Consider the following 19288-nt stretch of genomic DNA (forward strand, 5'->3'; position numbering starts at 1 on the left):
AGCTCCGTGCTGCCAAAGTCTTTTGGCACACTAATCAGGTAGTGCGAATCCAGAAACTACAGTCCTTGCAAGCAAGGTGTTCCGGGAGAGCAACTCTGAGCCGTGCCTGTTCTGCTTTACTCGAGTCCTCGGCAGACATCCTTACTGTTTTAACAGTAAAGTCATCTCATGGCTTTAAATACGCTTGCCTTTTATCAGTGAGATTGAATGTTGCTCAGCAGTGCCTTATGCTGTCGTGAAAGCAGACCATTTTCAAGCACTGGAACGTTAGTGGGAAGGAAATGAGGTGAACTGTGGGAACTGTTGGACACCAAATTACAGAAATTTACTGCTTTGTGATCAGTAGTCTACAAGGTGCAGCAGAAAAAAAAAGATGATCACACGATTCTGCAGAACACTGTAGCCTTGTAACATGGAATGTCTCAGCCCTCTTTTGGAAGTGCTGATTCTGCGCCACTTGCACAGCAAAAGTGTCTTGATCCGAAGGATGGCTGTGCGGCGCAGGCTAGGCTTGCACAGTGACCTTTAAGATCAGCTGAGGTTTGGAAGAGTGCCTTTTTGTTGCTATGAAAGCACCAAAATTCTTTGTGCAGTGATACCACATACTCACACTGCTATCTTTAGTGTCCCTCTCTATGAAAGTGTTGCATGACTGGGAGATTTAAAAAAAAAAAAAAAAAAAAAAAGGTTGCTTGCCGCTGCGTACCTCCCTTCAGAACAGGAGCGAGAGTGCTCCTCTGAGAGGGGCTGCCACAGTGAGACCGCGGAGAAGCATCAGTGTGTCAGCGACGGAGGGGAATCCACTCTGAAGGGTGGAAGGAGCAGGAGCACTGAATCCTCCCCGCTTGCAAAGCTACTTTGGAGGACCAGGCTTTATAGAGGTGAGAATCCTTATGGGAAAAGACAACTGAAAGTAATGAGGTGCAGAGGACAGAGTAGGAAGAGTCTCCGTAAGAGTTACTCCTGTGTTCACGTCGAGGAATGTTGCTGTCCCAGAAAGGTTTTGTCCTCAAAAAGAATGAAGTTTAAGTAAATCACCAACCTCCAAATCTGTATCTTAAAATGAACATGTCGCTGGGGAGGTAACTTCCCTACGACTTTTCAAGCCCTAAGAAATACGTTTGAGTAAGTCTCATACTGTCCATTACAGGATGCTAGCCAAACTTCATACACGGTCTGTAATGCTTCTTGTGATGACATTTTCCAGTTTAAAATAAAAGTATCAGTGGAAAAAGAATCAGGGTTCTGTTTGCAGCTGAAATTCTTTACCAACAGCGTTGCTTGGGTGGGGAGGAGGAAGGGGCTTGAACTGACGAAAGCGACAAAGCCTTTGCCTATGCCACGCTGGCGGTGCTCAGCTAACTCACAACCCCAGTGTACTGGGTGTGCTCCTGGAATGTACCTTCCGCTTAGTTTTGTTGAAAAGGAACCCAGTTACGTATTTTGAGACCACTCAGCAATGTGCATCAAACTGTGGTAAGTGATGGCGATCGAGAGATTTGCTCCCAAAGTGTGATTTTGATCCAACTTAATATGCTGACGCAGACACGCCTGAAGGCTTTCAGATTAGTATGCGGAGCTTGGTTCAGGGTAAATTTGTTGACCTTTTATTAGTTACATGGATTTTAAGAACCATTTATTTCAATAAACTGGCATGACAAGGAGTAGCGAAGCATAGGAAACATTGTGCCCCCCAAGCATTCATAAATAACTTGAGCAGACGTTGTCCCTCCCTTTCCTCAAAAACCAAGGGCTGGAGTTCATTTCAAGTTGCCTTCTGGCTTTGGTTCCTTTTGCATAAAACTTAACATTTTAAAGACTATTTCTCAGAGGGCTAGAGAATACTTTTTTATTTTTTGGAGGGGGGGGGCAGTTGTTAGCAAAAGCTGAGATTTCACGTAACCACATGCCTTCGGGCTGGAACTTGCTGGATGTGGTTACATTGAAGCTGATGCTCACAACTTTTTTTGCAAACTGCAAAGTTGAGGACCCTTCTTTGCTTTTTTGTTGGATTTTACTTGTTCTGTTCCTAATACCTGTAGGACTGTGGAGGTCATCTAGCCTCTTAGAATGGGAAATTATAACGTCTTTTCAGAACAGAACTGCAGTATACGCCTTCCAGGGCAAGCTTACTTGTAAGCACGCCCCGCAGAAGCTGCAAACGTGGCTTTTGTTGCCTTACGCAGTGGTTACTGGCAGCTGCAAACGGGGGATGAGCCGACGGCCCAAGGCAGGAGCGAGGGAGCAAGCTCCGGCTCCTGGTCTTGACTTCTCAAACCCCGAGCGGCCTGGAACCCCTCGCCCCTTCTCAGGGTTTATTTCCGACGAAGGAGAGCTGCGGGACGGCGGCTCCGACTCTGCACAGCGGAGCCGGGGCCCCGCGCTCCTCGGCGGGCTTCGGCCGTCACCCCGCACGCCCTCTCGCTTCTGCCTCCCGGGGCTGGCGGCTCCTTGGCAGCGAGCGGGGCAGCCCGCAGGCCCGGCTGGGGCTGCGCTGCCCGCTTCAGCCCCGCTGGGGCCGGCAGAGCGCGGCGGTTCCCTCCCTGCCCCGACCCGGCGCTGACCCGCGGCCGCTGCGGGGTGGCACTGCCCCGCGCCGGGCCGGGTCCCGCCAACGCGCCGCGGGCCCCGGGCCGCGGTCAGGCCCACGCCAGGGTCCGCTCCCCGCCGCCGCACTGCCGCAGCGTGCGGGCCCGCGGGATCCCGCAGCTGAGCCCCAGCGCTGCTGCCGAGCGGGCTGCTGACAGCGTTAGCGGCCGTTATTGTACAGCTCGGGACACCCGATAAATTGCCTTTTTTGTTGTTTGTTTTTTCCACCCCCGGTAAGAAAGAGGGATGCGGCGGGCAGCTCCCCGCCCCGCCCCGCGCCCCCCGCGCTGCGCCACCTTAAGCGGCCGGTGACATCACCGAGGGGGCTGGGCAGCGCGGGCGGGATTTCCTGTGCCGGAGGTCAGCTGCTCGCCGGCCCCCGCCCCGCCCGGCTCCCGCTGGCCCCGCGGCCGCCGCTCCCGCGCTGGGTTGGCAGAGTGATGTGTGAGCTACAGGATGCCCAGCAGCACCGGGAGGAGGTTTAAACCGACCAAGTACATCCCTGTCTCCACCGCCGCCGCCTTGTTAGTGGGCTCCACTACTTTGTTTTTTGTTTTCACGTAAGTACCGCGCTGGCGGAGGGGGACCGGGCGGGGGGAGGCGGCTGCGCTCGGCGGCTCCCCCCGGGCTGGCTCCCCCCGCCGCCCCCTGCCACCCCCGCCCGGGAGCTCGGCGCGGCGAAACGCGTCCGCCAGCCGCATCCACCATTTCGCGGCACGCAAGCCCCGTCGGCTTCCCGCAGCCCCTCGGCCCGGGGTGCGGTGCGGGGGGAGCGGCACCGCCAGCCGCAGCCGCGCCGGGGCCGTCGGGCGAGGCGCGGGGCTCGGCGGGAGGGCTCGGCTCTGCCGGCCGCCACGTCCGTCGGGGTGGGAGCAGCCCGGCCTGAGCACCGCGGGTCCCCCGTGTGCCGAGGGGCTGTGAGCGGGCTCGGGTCGGCCGGAGGGAGGGAGGGAGAGAGGGAGGGGGAAACTTTTTCCCCTCTGGCTGTTTCCCCGCGGTCCCTGTTCCCGCAGCGGCGAAGCCGGGCAGCGGCCGCCCCGCCGTCGCGCCGTGGGCGAGCGTGGAGCGGTGCGGCGTCCCCCCCGCTCTTTCCCCCGCCGCGCTGCGCTGCCCGGGGAGCTGCGGCCGGGCGCTGCGGGTCGGGGGATTCATCGGCTCGCCGGGTTGGGAACCGTCCGCCCCGCTGCGCCCGTGCGGGTTGGTGACGGAGCGCGGTGGAGCTGCGGGAGGCTGGGCAGCCGAGGGAGTGCGCGGCGGTGCCGGGGCCCGGCTCGGCTGCGGTGCCGCTGCCGGGTGTCAGAGTGCTCCTTGCTGAAGCGGTGAACTCGGTGCAGGATTTCGGAATAAAACGCAAATGTTGTTTTGTCTGACAGTCTCTGAAATCGGAACAGGCTTTGACACCGAGTTACGCTTCTGGCTTAATGTGACTGGATTTCTCGATGCTTATTTGATATGAAGTGCTGGTAAATCCTTTCAGCAGATCACACTGGTACAAGTATAAGCCCATCATTCATCATTTGGGCATCTAATTATAGCTTGGCACTCGCAGGCAAACACAAGAGAGAAGTTGGCTTCTGTGATGAACTTGGTTGACACTGGTGTTGTGAACATTTTGTGAATGGTTTCATAGTCCAAAAGAGGGGGGTCTGCATGCTGGCGTTTATTTTTCTTGCATCCTGAGCAGTGGATGTACTCTAGGGTTGTTTTGGAAGCTGCATGTTTGTTTTTACGTGATGCTTCCAGTGTGGAGCTACAAATGGCTCAGTGATGCACGACTCTTCTGGTACCGCAGTTGTTGTTGAACCGTCCTTTTGGCAGCAGGACATCAACAGAGACGTTCGTTTCAGAATTAGTTACTGGAAGGAAGAAGCAATTGGCTTTAGTCTATTACTGAATCTCAAAGTTAACTCTGCTCCCTCTGTTATCAGCGAGTAATTACATGCAAAATGAAGTATTTTTAGGATCTCTCCATATTGTAACTTGGCCTGTGCATCTTGAAGTGTTGGTAAATTTTTTGAGGACTGTCCCAGACGTACGCTGCCTGCTGCTGCCAAGTCTTGTGTGTAATAAAAGTAACACATAATTGAGCAACTGTTGTCAGGCAGTGTCTGAAGTCCTGTGCATTCAAAAATACTCAGATAAATTTGTACGGAATTGCTGTTGGTTTTTGTCCTGAGCAGTTTTAGTGAAATCTATCCTTGTCTTGGAATCAAGGCGAGTAGTATGTGTGAGACAGGGTGGTAGAGTGTTTTCCTCTTTCCTGAGCATCTCCATTTTTTCCTCTTTTTCCACGGGCAGTGTTTTGTGTCCTGAAGATCTTTTTGTTGTGATACGTTGTTCAAGGCTGAGGTAGACTGATGTTTTCCAGGGTGTTGATCTGCACAACTCGGTGGAGATTAGGTAGATCTCTGATATGCGGCAGTTGAGGTACTAGCCTAAAAGTGTTTTAAGCAGCGTTATTGATACAATCCATGCTCGCTTGTGATAGCACAAGAATGTTATCAGATTATAATTTACATGTGTTGTTATTAATTTTTTGTCATGAAGTTCTAAGGCTGCTGTGTCTGTTAATGAATGTACCTGTGCATAAATACATGAATCTGACGATGTGTGGGTCTCGGGTACTGCATCTGGGGTGCACATCGGCTCAGTAGAGTATCAGGGACTTGAGCAACTTCAGTATGGTGGAACTGAATATTGGAGGTTAATATATGTGGAAAAATGGAATAATAACTTTTTTAAACCACTTACTGAATAGAAAAAAAAAATCTTTTTTTGGCCACTGCAAGCATGTTGGAGTAACATGAATGAGGAGGCTCTGACTCAGCTTGCTTTGTAGATGTGTTTGTGGGCTCAAGCCACATGTTATGAGTGTCTTCTGCTAGATAAAAAGCTCTTTGAACTTGAAGGCCAGGGCTAGCTTTTTAGCAATGTAGTCTGTATTTTTAGCTTTTGCCCAAACAACTTGTCTAAACAGCAGCACATAAAGAGTGTTTGAAATGGACAATATCCGCTATTCGTTCATGGTGGTGTTACGTGGTACTCTTATACTTTAATTTGTGAAAATTCCATGATCGATTCTGCTTTATTCTTTTTCCTCAGCTAACTATTCAGGATTCACTGTATCGCTGTTGTATTCCTTCTGGAACTAAACTAGAGGGGGAACTAAACTATCTAGCGATGAAGACTATTGCCTGGAAGGGCAACTAAATATTGCAGTTGTGTTATTGCAGGTTTTTAGCTCTCCATGTGTGTTCCTTTAATAATAAGTACAAGCATGTGAGTAGGTGGTCTAATTTGTTACAGTAGCAGAGTAAACGGGCATTAACTCTGTGCATTACAAAGGAATGTATCAATAATGTTATAACAATTAGGTTAATTTACTTATATTAACAAATCAAATGGCATAATGAAGGAAGAACCAATTCTTCTTAACATTGCAAGAATCCAAAGTGATTCAGTTGTAGCAGACCTGAACTTATTTCTACCAAATCTGTTTTTCTTGATGTTTCTCGCAAGGCTTTTTGTTAGAGAGAACAATTTATCCTATTTCAGTGAAGTCTGGGCTCTTATGTATTGGACCACCGACTGCTATGATGTAAACCTTAGTGTGTTCATCCAGTTCATACAAAGAACCTGAATCTTGTGAACTTCCCACATTATTTTAGATTGCATAACTTCCATATTAGTGGAGAATGCAACTTAATTGTCAGTAAGCGTAATGCTGTAAAGCATAATGTCACCCAATGAACAGTTAGTCTGGAGCTGATAGTTCTCTTTACCTGTTTAAATTGTGCAGTAGTTTTTAGTGCTGAGAGCCTCTGAGTTAGTTTAGCAGCTGCAATGCCTGTACCTGTAGATTACACAGCAAGCTACAAGCATAAGGCTTTAAGGAAAAACTGTGGCTTATTGTAGTAAGGAGAAAAAAGCTCTTCATTCTCTTGCTGAATATTGTAGACTGGAAATTTCTGATAAAATACCCATTTTCAGACTGTGTTTTCCATAGCATGCAGTTGCTTGAGCATCTTTCAAGTATGGCAGAAACATGTAATGCATAATAAAGTCCAGGTGCCACTACTTTTTTGATATAATGGTAGTAATGCTGCTGTATATTGTTCCCTTAAATGGGATAATAAAATGGGTAATTTTCTGGGTGAAGTGAAAGCACAAGTAAGGTGAAAACTCATTTAGTCAATCCTGAAAATGAGACCTCAACTTTGTTCTTAGAAGTCATGATGGGAAGTAATCATAGGTATATGCTGCAGACATATGCAATTGGTGCTCTAATGCACTCTGACCCAGGGGAATTTAATATCACTAACCCTCAGGAAGCAACTGAGGAGTGATAAATCGGCGTAAAAGAGCAGCTGATCTTGAAGTCACAGTAGGGATGGAAAGAAAATGGATGAATAGCCTATACCTTGGCTATTCAGGTGGTAGAAGGAGCATCGGGGAAGAATGGCTCGTAGGCTGTACTCAGTAGCACGGCTGGTGGATTTACCTCAGCAAGAAGGAAAGCTCAGCTTAATTCATGAATGTTTAAAAAAATTTTTGGCATTTCCCCCCATATTTGTATATCATATTACTGTATTTCATGAGCTAGACAGACTCAGCATTTCTGCAATGGCTTAAACATACAGGTTAGCTGTATATTAATTCAGATACACTTACGATAAATTCACTTCTTAAATCGTAAGCACTCACACACTGATTATATGTTCCTATGCTGTGATAGCTCTAAAATAGGTATGTAATGGCATTTTAAAGTTAAAAAATACAGCAACCATTCTGGATGGTAGTTAATGGAAGTATAATTATATGTGTACCTAAGATTCTTGAACTATCTGTTAGATCTTATTCTCCCATGACTTGTATGTGTTCATAGATCAAAAGAGAGGAAAGCATCGTCTGCGCTTTTGACTTGGGGATGTTCAGTCCCTAGCAAAGTTCAAGCTAATAGAAAATCACCTTTGCTTTAGTGAATCTGATCTGTATCCAAAGATGTTTTTCTTACCTAAAGTATTTTAAGGACTTCAGTGAACTTAGTTCCAGATGTTCATATGTTCACTTCTGCCTGTTCAATGTTCTGATTTCAGTTAGAACAAATGATAAAATGTGATTTAAAACATATTACAGATGTTATGTAGCTTGATCTGTAATGCAGGTGGATTTTATACCAGCCTAGAGAAAACAGAACTGAATGCTGATAAGCAGATGCACAAAAAAGGGTATAAAGATCATAGCTCAGATTGTTTAATCTTGAGGTGCTGCTAGACAGCATCAATTCTGCCTTGTAGAGCGAGCTTACATCCCTCTTATGGTTTGGCCTCTGCCTCAAAACTTGCTGAAGGCTGCTTGTGGATTTGGGTGTAACTCTGGCGGTTGTTGCTTGTGACTTATGGTGCCAGAAGTTCAAGGTTTACTGTGGTGCGTATGAAAGCACACGGAAACACTACCACTCTGGTCATCTACTTCCCACTCATACTAACTGTGTGGTCATGCTGCATATCCTTGTAGTTTTGAAGCCTTTGCAACACAAAGCTCATCTTCCTTACCTGTTTCTAGCCTATTCTAGGGATTCATTTGATATTGGTAATACTAATTGTGAAAAAGAACAAATCCCCCCCTTCTTGAACTTTCTTTCCAAACCGTACTTCGCTACTTGGAGTATCAATATATTTCTGATTTTTTTTTTTTTAACTTTTTTTCTTCCAATGTGCCAAATCAGGAATTGTTGAAACTGATAGGGAGCAGCTTCACAAAGTATTCATTCAAGGCCAGCCATGCAGCTGATGCTATATAGAGGAAAAATTTGTGCAGAAAAGCGTGCATCAGTTTCATCAGGTGAATTTCAAAACTGACTTCACAAATACTGATTTCAAGTAGTGCAGTTTAGCCTCCTGAGATATCTTAACATTTTCCATCTTAAATGCATCTTTAATGTCAGGTTTTCCCTGTCCACTCTACCTGCGATCCAGAAAAGGTACGGCTTGCCACGTTGCCCTGAGTCATCTCAGTTGTCGTGTCTGTCAGCTTCTGGAAGATACTTATTCTTGTTATGACAAAGAATTGTCCTTTTAAGCTGTGGACATTTCATCTTGGTGTATAATTTTTTGTAAAGAGAATCTAGACAAACTTGTCATGCAAGATAAAAAGACAGGCAGTCTCAACAGGAAAATCCATTCAACTGAAGTGTGAAAAGTCTCTTTTTTTTAATGTTGGAAGAGAGCTCAGTGTTACTGCTTTTAACTAGTTGATTCTATCATCTTTGCTTCCAAGGGGACCAGCAAAGTTGGCAATACAGGACACTTCTGAAAGCTATTAAAATTCACTCCTTTAGAAAAATACCCCAATATTTATTATCAGCAGGAGTATTTATTCTTCCTCTAGCCTGGGATAGGGAAAAGGAGAATCATCTTTGTTGATGGTGGTAAATATCTAGACATCTTCAGCTGGGGGATGCACAGCTATCCGCATGCAGCCATTGCAGTGGCATTTCAATGCTCACTGTAGATCTCGTTTTAAAAGCCGAAGAGCTAATGCAGTGAAAGTTATTCCTGCACATGGGCCATCCACAGCTGTAGTCAGTGTGTGATTTATGCCAGTAGCAACCTCCTTTCTGTTTTTCTTACTGAGCAGAGATGAAGGATGTACGGAAATAAGAATGAGAGAGTGTCTCAATTCGATCAGGGTGGACCTGTCACCCTTTGTATATGAATATACAAGCAATTTTTCTATTTTTGTTTAAAGTCCTTTTCAGGATGCTAATTTAAATACTGTCCACTTTTGTCCAAGTATGCCACACATGTATCCTTTTATAAATAGAAGCAATCTCTACAAAATTGTTCAAATGACTTGGGAACTCAATTGGATTGTTAGTAATGTAAATTAAGGGATGCTAACATTCAGAACACAAAGCTTGTGAGACAGATACGTGTGGTGACCTTGAAGGTCTGATTTTTTGAGGTTCATTGCCTGGGACAGTTGCTAATTATGTACTTATATTTCTGTGTAAACAACTTACTCTGTTACTAGCTGCTGCTTAGCTGAAATCAGCTGTAGGACCTGTGGTGAGGGGATCTGTGTGGGACCTGTGAAAGATGACCTGGAACGGGTTTTCTGTTCTTACTTTACTTCATGTATAAGCTGCAAGGAAACTTTTCAAGGGCTACAAAGGGAGAGACCATGAGTTTTGTTTAGCTTGCATTGGAAGATGTCTGGAATACAGTAATGTGGTGATATAAGCCAATTTAGAGCATGAAATAGATGCGTACTGGAGCAGGGAGAAGTGTCTTAAAAGCTGAATCGGTGCTACACCTGTGTAACTGGTGCAAAAGTGGAGCCCTGATTTACTTTCCTTTGATTTGAGCCAGTAGATGCAAGACTTCTCACTAATCCGAGAGTAATGTTCAATTTGGCTGCACTGTTACAGAGCTGCTGTTAGTTGATCGTTTGTCAGTGGGAGCTGCGAATGAAATTAAAAGGAAGAGGCATGGGGGTTGAAGCAGTAATGCTGCAGTTTTTAATGGCAATTCTGTAGTATTCTTTTGCAAAGAATACCAGAGTTTGTAAAAATGTAGTCAGCTTAGATCTTATTTTACTGTAGGAGGGGCGGTTTTGGGGATCCTCGCTTGGTGATTGCCAAAATCAATTCAAGTGAGTACACCACAGCATAGTGTATACTACATAAATCTTCAGCCAGTAATCTGTATCCAGAGAGAGGATTTAATTGGGCCCTGATTGTTCTTCTTCAGTTACTAATACAATTTATCTAGACTTGCTTCAAAGCTGTCCAAAGTGCCTAAAATTCTGAGCTCTAAAGCTATTATGCAGATTTTAGTGGGTATTTGACTCTTTGTTTTTCTCAGGATGGATATTATGGAATAAACTGTACAGTAACCCATACTTAGATATTGCAGCAGTTACCATGGTTTTCTGTTTGTGAAAGTGTAAATGCAGAATTTGTGGACTTCAAGTGTGAAATCCTTATGGAATATCTGTACTCTGCTGCTGCGTGTTGAGATCATCGAGTAACAAAGGACAGTGGAGCCAGGTGCAGAAAAAAGACCTCTTGGATTTTAGATCTAAACACCAAAGCAGCTGTTTCCAGTGCACATGGGCACCATTTTGTTACATAGTTTAATATTATGTGAAGTCACTAATTAGGAAAGGCTGCCCTTTGTGCAAGAGGACAACAAGCTCTATGGAGCAAGGCAGGCAATATGAAGATGGAAATACATGAAATACAGGATTATTTTTTTTTGTGAAGCCACATATAAAATGATGTAATTATTTTTTGATGAAGGGAGGCGTTCATAGAGGCTGGCTACTTAGTAATTCCCATGGAAATAAGGTTTGTATGTGCCACTTTGAAATTACTACTTTACAGAAAACCCCTGTACGCACTCAGACTAAACTAATTGCAGAAAATTCTGAAATGAACAAATTACTTTTTAAGTTGGAGCCTAACAAAGAAAACTTGAAACTGCTTAAATATATAAGGGCTTTCATAAATAAAGTCAGACAAAGCCTTATTCTCCTAGGATTCTTAAAACTAAATTGGCATTTACATTAGCTCTCTTTCATGTCTTCAGGGAAATAATCCAATGTAATATCTATATCAACACAATTTAAATAGAGTGCTGGGAATAAGGAAAGCTTGGACTTTTCTATAAACAAGCATCATCTTAATTTAAACTTGGGTCAATCACAGAAATGCTTCAAAATGGAAAGGTTTGGCTTAAAACTTTTCTGTCTACTCTGATCCCAGTCGGCTGGGAGAGGCAGGTATTTTCTTACGAAAAACACTTCCTCTCCCACTTTTCAGCCAGTTCAGTTTCAAAAGTTATTTGGGATTATTTTCATTGTGTATAACCTCCCTTGCATTTTTTTTCTGACTCATGAGATCTCATTTTGCATTGTTTAGCTTTCTCTGAAGATTAATGTTCGCCCTAGCAATAAGACTCTCCAGATGTGTTATGATCTAGTAACACTGAGCACCAGCGTTTAACCCTTGTCTGCTGTCAGCAGCTTGCTGCAGCACCTCCTGTGTTTTGCCAAAACCCAGCATTTGATTATGTAGTTTCTTGGCTCCAGGCGGCAGGAGCCATTAGTTGTTTAGGTGGGCACACTCTCCCTCTGTGGGGTTTGTGTCCAGCATTAGACTTGGGAACCGCTGCTCAGAGACTTCCCTCTGGAACCACACTGTTAACTTAGCTTGTCCTCCAACATCCCAAGGCACAATGGTGGAACAGGGACTTGGGAATGTCTATATGATCAACTGCATGTGGTCAAGCGTGTAACTTTGACCAGTAACTCTAGTGTTTTTTTTGTTTGGTTTTTTTTTTTAGAAAAAAAAAAGTATCTTCTCATTTCTCCCTTGCATGATGCATATGAAGCTGGTGAAGGGTCTAGAGAACAAGCCTTACGAGGAGTGGCTGAGGGAACTGGGGTTGTTTATCCTGGAGAAAAGGAGGCTGAGGGGAGACCTTACTGCTCTCTACAACTACCTGAAAGGCAACTGTAGTGAGGTGGGCATTGGTCTCTGCTCCCAAGTAACTAGCGATAGGACGAGAGGATATGGCCTCAAATTGCATCAGGGGAGGTTTAGATTGGCTATTAGGAAAAATTTCCTTACGGAAAGAGTTGTCAAGCATTGGAGCAGGCTGCCCAGGGAAGTGGTAGAGTCACCATCCCTGGACGTGTTCACAGAACATCTAGGTGTGGCACTTCAGGTTATGACTTAGTAGGCATGGTGGTGATGAGTTGACGGTTGGACTTGATCTTAGGGGTCTTTTCCAACCTGAATGATTCTATGATTCTGTAAGTCTTGCATCTGTCTCTTCTCTCTGAAGATCTGGCTTCAACCCTTGCCTTATTACCTGGGCACATGGAAGCAAATTACTTTTCTAACAGGTCACTCCTTGAATGTAGATTGAGGTTTGTGGTTCAAGCTTGCAGTCTAAGTTCATTTTTAGGGGTTGTACAGACCCTCTCTGTCCTTGTGCTTTACACGTGTGACTCATGAAGATCTCTAGAATGGAGTTGGGATTTGGCCTGGCAGGACTCATTTTCTTTGGGTATTACGTAGCATGTAGCCCTGGTGTTGCCTTGGTTAAAAATTGTTAGCAAGACCCCAAAGGCATGAACTCTTTCCTTTGTATGTGCATTTCTGGTTATAGAATCTTGTCTCCTTTCTCAACTGCTATCTAGCTGACAATTGGAATTCCCCATTCTCACACACTTATTGGATGAGAAATGTTTTTCTGGTCCCTATCTCCAAATCAATTGTTTGTTGCCCACCTTCAGTTACAGCTTCTGCAGCTGGCCTTGAACCAGGTTAAATGCTTAAAACTGAGAAGTGTGCAGAAGCTAGCAAAAACTGCTACCAGCAGAGCCATAACAGTGAACAGGACATGTATTATGTTAAATACAGGAACCCTGTATTTAACATAATACAGTTATATATCAGTTATGTAATACAGTTATAATTTAGTATCCTAATTCACAGGGTCATTACTTCTCATCATCTTCTTGTAACTGTATTTACACTGGATGCTAATTACTCTGCAAAGAACCAAGCAGGAGCGTGTGTGGGAATGCAGCTCTAAAGGGAAATTTCATACTATTTGCATTTTAAAATAACATTGTGCAAAGCAACAGACTCTGTCTGTAGTTTTTAACTTGATCAGTGCACAAGGAGGCTGGCTTTGCACATACTGCATTTTGCATAAATGGCTAACAAGTCTTTGTGGCAAAAACAATAAAAGCATCAACAGGCACTGGAATTTTTTTCAAATGACCAAGTTTTCATAATTCTGTAGGAAGAGGTATATAAAATGGCTGCTTTCTGATACGTAGTATGAGTCAAACAGAAGTAGATATGAAACCACAGAATCTGATGAGGTAACTTCTAATTCGTGTGTGGAAGTTGTAGCACCTGTAGCAGCAAAGGGGATTAATATTTACCACAGCAGTTTCAAAGTGCAAAGACAATGCAAGATTAAAATAACAGGACTGACTGTGTGTGGCCATTAAATCAATGTGAGTAAAAATAAGAAAAAAAAAATCACAACAAAACTTCTAGTCTATGTCCAGATGCAGAACTCTATTGGAAAATAAACTGCAAGGACCACCTCAGCTCTTCTTGGCAGAGCTCTGCTGGGAACGTACCCTCATCTTACGTAATATATACATTTTGCAAGTTAAATTTTTAAATAAAAGCCTCTCTATATGAGCAGTGCTCCCAAGAAGCTGAGGGAGCGTGGAGGAGGACAGGCGGACAGAGTTTTGTTTGTAATAGTGAAAGGGCTGGTACCTTGAAATGGGATCGTTCTGGTCATGTCATCTTTGTGTATTTTCAGAAAATGGTATTTGACAGATTAGATGGCAGTGATAATGAGACACAAGATCTTACATGACATGGAATTTCACCCTGCTGAGGGTAACAAACAGTGTTTTCAACAGGTTGGGAAACATCTGCTTTCCTTCTCTAGTGCTTGAGCTGAAGACGACTACATAGGACATAGCATAGTGATCTTTTGTTTCACATTTGGGCCCTTTGTGGTAGGACGCTTTGAGCATGGTCATAAGCCTGCATGGGAGCCTTCCTGATTTACATAGCCCTGTGTGTGATTCCCGTTTGGGAGATGCCCAGCAGACAGTCAGAGGGCAAGGCTGTAAAAGGCAGACCTGGGGAAAATGCCCAGGTGTGTATATGTATGTGTATTTAAAAATGATTTTGTGGTTAGGACTGTTATTAGGGCTGCCTATGCCTGGGCTCAGGTCTTAATCCTGCAAAAAGCTTTCTGTACTCTCTCTGGCAAATTGCTTCATCCCTCTTCTGCATGAAGTGCAACATTTTATCTGTGGCCGTTTCTCAGACTGGTAGTTAGCTGCGGCAAAACTGTGTCACTGCCCATGTTGAAATGTATGTCCCTTCTGGTCTCCAGCAGTGGAACTTGTGAATTGGGTTGTCAGTGCTATCATGTGTGTTCCTCAAAGAGGGAAACTGAGGGAGAGAGGCACTGTACAACTGCAGTATTGGCATTTACGAAGCTTAGCACGTATGTGCCAACTCTAGGCTAATGTCCTGTGAGCCCAAGACTCAATGGAGATCATCCTTTCAGAGAGGGCTTCTGAAGATATGGTTTATTCTAGAGTTTCTTCTCCATCTAATGTCAGTTTGGGCCATCCTCAAGGCTTTAACCAAAATGATTCAGGGAATGTCACGCAGCGAGGCTGTCTTGTTTCTTTAACGCTTAAATCTGCATGAGTGTATGAGTATTGAGATACATGTGCTAAAGCTTCATTGTCTGTCTTTAAAAGTTTAATGGTAACATTGTAGTCTTTAAACTTTCATTTGTATGTCATTCAACAAGGGCTAATTACTTTCGCCAAATAATTTTTCTTGCATTGTATTACAAAGGCTAGTGGGGTAGAGCTAAGCATGATATCTGTGGTTCAAGAACTGAAAAACTTATGATTCCTTCTCTAGCCTGCTGTGTTTGATTTATAATTCATATCTGATAAAATAGAAATGCACTTCAGAGCCAGCTATTGTCTCTCCATTTACTGTCTAGGTGGTTTTTTTTTTTTTTTAATTCTTCCCTTGGTGGATGTTGAGGGTTTGCGAATTTTGGGCCCTAGAGTGCTCCGGAAGAAGGTGGTTGCCAAACCCACATATTCTTCACCTATCATTTCCTTCAGACTCTTTATCCTTTGTAGTATCTGGCCCTGGACTTGCGCTGACCACGAACTGCATAGCTGCCTTAGCAGACTGCTGCCACGATCCTTGACTTTCAGCATAACCTGAGTGCGTGCTTTACCCTTTCAGATGCACTTGACAGCAGAAGGAAGTGAAGAAGTATAGGGGTTTTAGAGTGTCATAAGCAACTACTTGGAGCCATTCGCCATCTCGAGGAGAGATATGGGTCTGGACTAAGCACTAACCCCTTTGCTCAATGTGTCCCTCCCTTCCTATGTAACTTGAGTGGTCTTTACAGTCACTCTGGGTCTTCCTGGGCTATCTGGCTGCCTCATCTAGCTCTTCTGCTGGGGTGTTTTGCTGTTCTCAGTCTTTCTCTTGACAGATGATCTCCAGATCAGTCTGTTCAGGTGGATAAGACCTTTTGTTCACGGCACACACATAGGGTGATCCACTGCTTGTTTGCCTTCTGAAATGCCAGGGTAGAGAAAAGGGATTCAGGATTATAAGGTGGCACTCAAAATCTAACGCCATCTGTTAAGCTGGGGTGGCTTTTATGTGTTGATGCAACAATTGTTCTGTATTGAAACTGGAAGTGCTCTCAGTGGGTCACTGTCTTCATTGTGACTCACGCATGTTTGGTATCCTCTCCAACGAGGCTGATCAACACTTCTGTCTTCTTCCCCATGAAGAAGTTCTGTATTCTTAGTCTGTGAATTTACTTGATCCAGAAAAGTAAGCAGAGTTGGGCCTGCTGAACAGGGAAAGAGATGACTAGCAATTTGCCAGTTATGTTGTCCTCTTCTGAACATGGGAGCCCTGTTCAGTGGAGTGATGTATTTGATCCCGCGTTTTTGTGGTGAATATGCTTTGTGCTTTTGTTTGCATCTTTCAGAGTGGCGTTATTTATTTTTGTTGCTTCAACTGCTTTGGAAATCAGGAAACGCTATTTTGAGCATAATATCCACTTGGCATTAAAAGAGTGTTGCTTCTTGCCAGTTTTCTTCTTGGTTCCCCTAGAAATAGTTTTCTGTTGGGCTACTTCTGCCATTGTGTATGTTTTGATATGTCTCCAAAACAGCATACTATGCATGCATGATGGTGGGATGCTTGCATGTCTCATGAGGGATTGATTCCCCTGGGCATGTGAGTCCTGCCAACTCTTCAGTTAGAAAACTCCAGGTTTTAATATACGTTCTGTTTTTCAGTCCCAGTTTGGCATCTTCTTTTGGAAGATGTTTCTTTGGAGCAAGGAATGATGTACTGTGGTGTTATGGGGGTTTTTTGTTTTGTTTTTTTTTTTTTCCTAATAAAAAAGAGTTTACAGTTATATTGAGATAGTTAATTAAGCAGTCTGCATCTAATTCAGACTTCTTGCCTTAGTTTCCTTCTCACTCTTTCTTACTACGCCTGCTTAAATAACTTGATGAAGCTACATAAGAATTACACAGATGGAATGAAGCCCATCTAAAGCTAGAATCTGATTCTGATCTCCTGACATGCCAATTAAAATATCACTGCAAAGTGATTATTCCTAGGTATTCAAGTGGCTGGATACTTGGTTTAAATCCCTTGGAGAGCTGTTGGTCCTCCTGGCTGACTGTGTAAATTCAGCTGCTTCTATCATCCTGCACGTCGTGGGTCTTATCTATCCAAATAAGGACTGTCTGCTGCCCAAGGACAGCAGCATCCTGTTCTACAATTTAGAAGTGATGAGCTTTTCAACAGAAAAAAGAATAACATTCTTCAGCTTCCTCTTGGAAATGACTGAATCATTTTGGTTAAAGCCTTAAAGAGGGTCAGATACTTTAATTGAAGGGGAGAACTAGCAGAAAGACTGCAGTCTAACAGTTAACTTCGCAAAATGCTTTAGGATGGAAAATATCATGCGAAATTGCTGCACACCTGTGCACTTTCGGTGCCGTCAGCAGATATCTGAACACACTCCCATCAGCTTTTCCAGTGGCTGCTAGTCTTTAGCTATTTCTCTTCACTCCTCAGTTTTTCAAGTTGGACTTTCTAATTTTCAAGAAGTACTGAGCCTACCCTCTGAAAGTCAGTCCTCTTAAACCTGCTTCTTCCATAGGGTGACAATTTTAAAAAGGTCTTGTTTGCTCTTTGTTTTTTTCGAGTTCAGAAAACGGTGATTCAACTAAATTATCCCTTTTAGAAGACACTTCAGACAGTTTACCAGTCTGCCCTCAATTGTTAGGGGGCAGGATGGAAAGACAGGAGAGTAGAAGATACTGCTATTGTGAATTAATCTTGTGGTAGGCAAGGGTTTTTTTCATTTTCCCCCCATCTTATGTTTACACAAAGGAAATGTACCTAAGGAAGAAGTTGCAGGGTGGTAAGGGATGTTCTGATTTCTCATAGCAGTAACACAGAAGGGGTTTTGTTTGTTCCCCAAGAATATAAAAACACTTGACTACCACTTCCCTGGCTTTACCTGTGATACTTTGAAGGCTGTTGGAGGGAAGGTGCATCAAGACAGGCCTGGACTCACTGCTGATTTTTGCTCTGTGCTGTAGTAGCCTTGTCTGGGTCCAGGGTCAGAAAGCAGAAACCTGTCAAAAGTCAGTAGATCTACACTGAATTTTCAAATGATTAGTACTCTACAGGCAGATTAGCTTTCTTTGTGCTTATTTAACTATATCTTGGAAATAGCCTCCTAAAAATATAACCAATAAAGGAACACAGAATGACTGCTGCGCTAGGCCCACTTAAAATGCAGCCATGTATTTGAAATCTAAAATTCTTTATTTCAAATTAAGAAAATAGAAAAATAAATCTCTGAGGGGAAAGTACTGCATGTTCAGGTCTCTTGTCATGGCCTATTTTATTTATAAATATAAAACCCGTTAAAACTAATTGTGTTCTAGAGCTATGGCTAGCCTGGTGTTCTTTGTCATTCTCCCACAATGTGACAGCAATCCAAAAGGGATGCTTCCATGTGGATACTACAAGGCTTTAGGTGTATTGTAGTATAAATGTGTATCTGGAAATAAACTGCCAATCTCCGTTTTTGGATGAGCCTTAAAGGAAGATTCAGGCACAATAAACCAGACTTGTTTAGTGACAGTTCAGCATCACTTCACTTGCCATGTATGATCACCCTATCAAGAACCGCATCCTGCTGCGATGACAGTTTGCTGGAAACTCTCCATAGATTCATTGGAAGTTGGCTGAGCCCCAGCTCCACAAATTAGTGGTCAGAGGAGACTGTTTGTAGGGCACAAGTCTATCCAATTTGTAGTGTTGATTTCATTCTTTTTTTAATTAACACTTTAAAAAGTGTGTCAGCAGAGTGCCAAGAAGACAAGAAATGATCAGCCTAAACATTTTATTGCAGCATATGATGCTGTTCTATATTATCATGGGAACATGGCACTTAGATACAACAATATTTTTTCTGTTACTTTTGTTCAGTTTGTGGTCAACAGCAATTTAAAATAGTCTAGTCTTCAAAAGGAATTCTGGGTTTTTGCTCTTTTTTTGTAATTTTTTTTCCCCTCAAATCCTTATCTCTTTTCCCTGAATTCTTTTAAAGTCCAATATCTTAATGAATTTAAAGCTAATATGTTTAATTTCGTTTTTCCTCTTTTTAAAAAATTCTTTTTCTGTATGACCGCTTTCTGTGTGGTGTCTCCAGCTTAGAGGTGATTGGCAACAATTATGTAAGAAAGTACAATAGTCTGTGGTCCTTTGTAGATCCTGCAAGTACAGTCAGGACTAATCAGGCTGGCTGACTTTTGGTGAAATCATCTTTCTCCTTTTTTTGCTTTTAAGCATCAGCTTTTCTTTTTTTCAAACCGCTGCTTCCTCAGCGCTTTCAGACCTGTCACTGCTCCATTCCTTCAGTATTGCATTGCAAGGGTAGTGAATGTCAGGATCAAAGCTTGAAAGATCAGAGCGAGTGATGACAGCAGTTTTAAATGCACCCTTGCTTGTGTTTCATGTTGTAATGTTTCCTATACATTTGCCAGTGTATAG

The 19288-nt window shown here is 43.6% G+C and overlaps 1 protein-coding gene across 3 annotated transcripts in view; it reads left to right on the top strand.

The window, feature by feature from the left end:
- Positions 1 to 2972: 2972 nt before the first annotated feature.
- ZDHHC8 (zDHHC palmitoyltransferase 8) overlaps positions 2973 to 19288 on the top strand; it is a 121085-nt gene continuing 104769 nt past the window's right edge. The window contains exon 1 of one of the 3 annotated variants that reach the window (XM_075434548.1): positions 2973 to 3149. In XM_075434548.1, coding sequence (XP_075290663.1) covers positions 3046 to 3149 — 104 coding nt within the window. In that variant the 5' untranslated portion in view covers positions 2973 to 3045. The remainder of the gene's footprint in view (positions 3150 to 19288) is intronic. The other 2 variants (XM_075434549.1, XM_075434550.1) reach the window with 2 other exon arrangements.

Source organism: Opisthocomus hoazin, chromosome 13 (genome assembly GCF_030867145.1).
Source record: "Opisthocomus hoazin isolate bOpiHoa1 chromosome 13, bOpiHoa1.hap1, whole genome shotgun sequence".
NCBI classification, from domain to species: Eukaryota; Metazoa; Chordata; class Aves; order Opisthocomiformes; family Opisthocomidae; genus Opisthocomus; species Opisthocomus hoazin.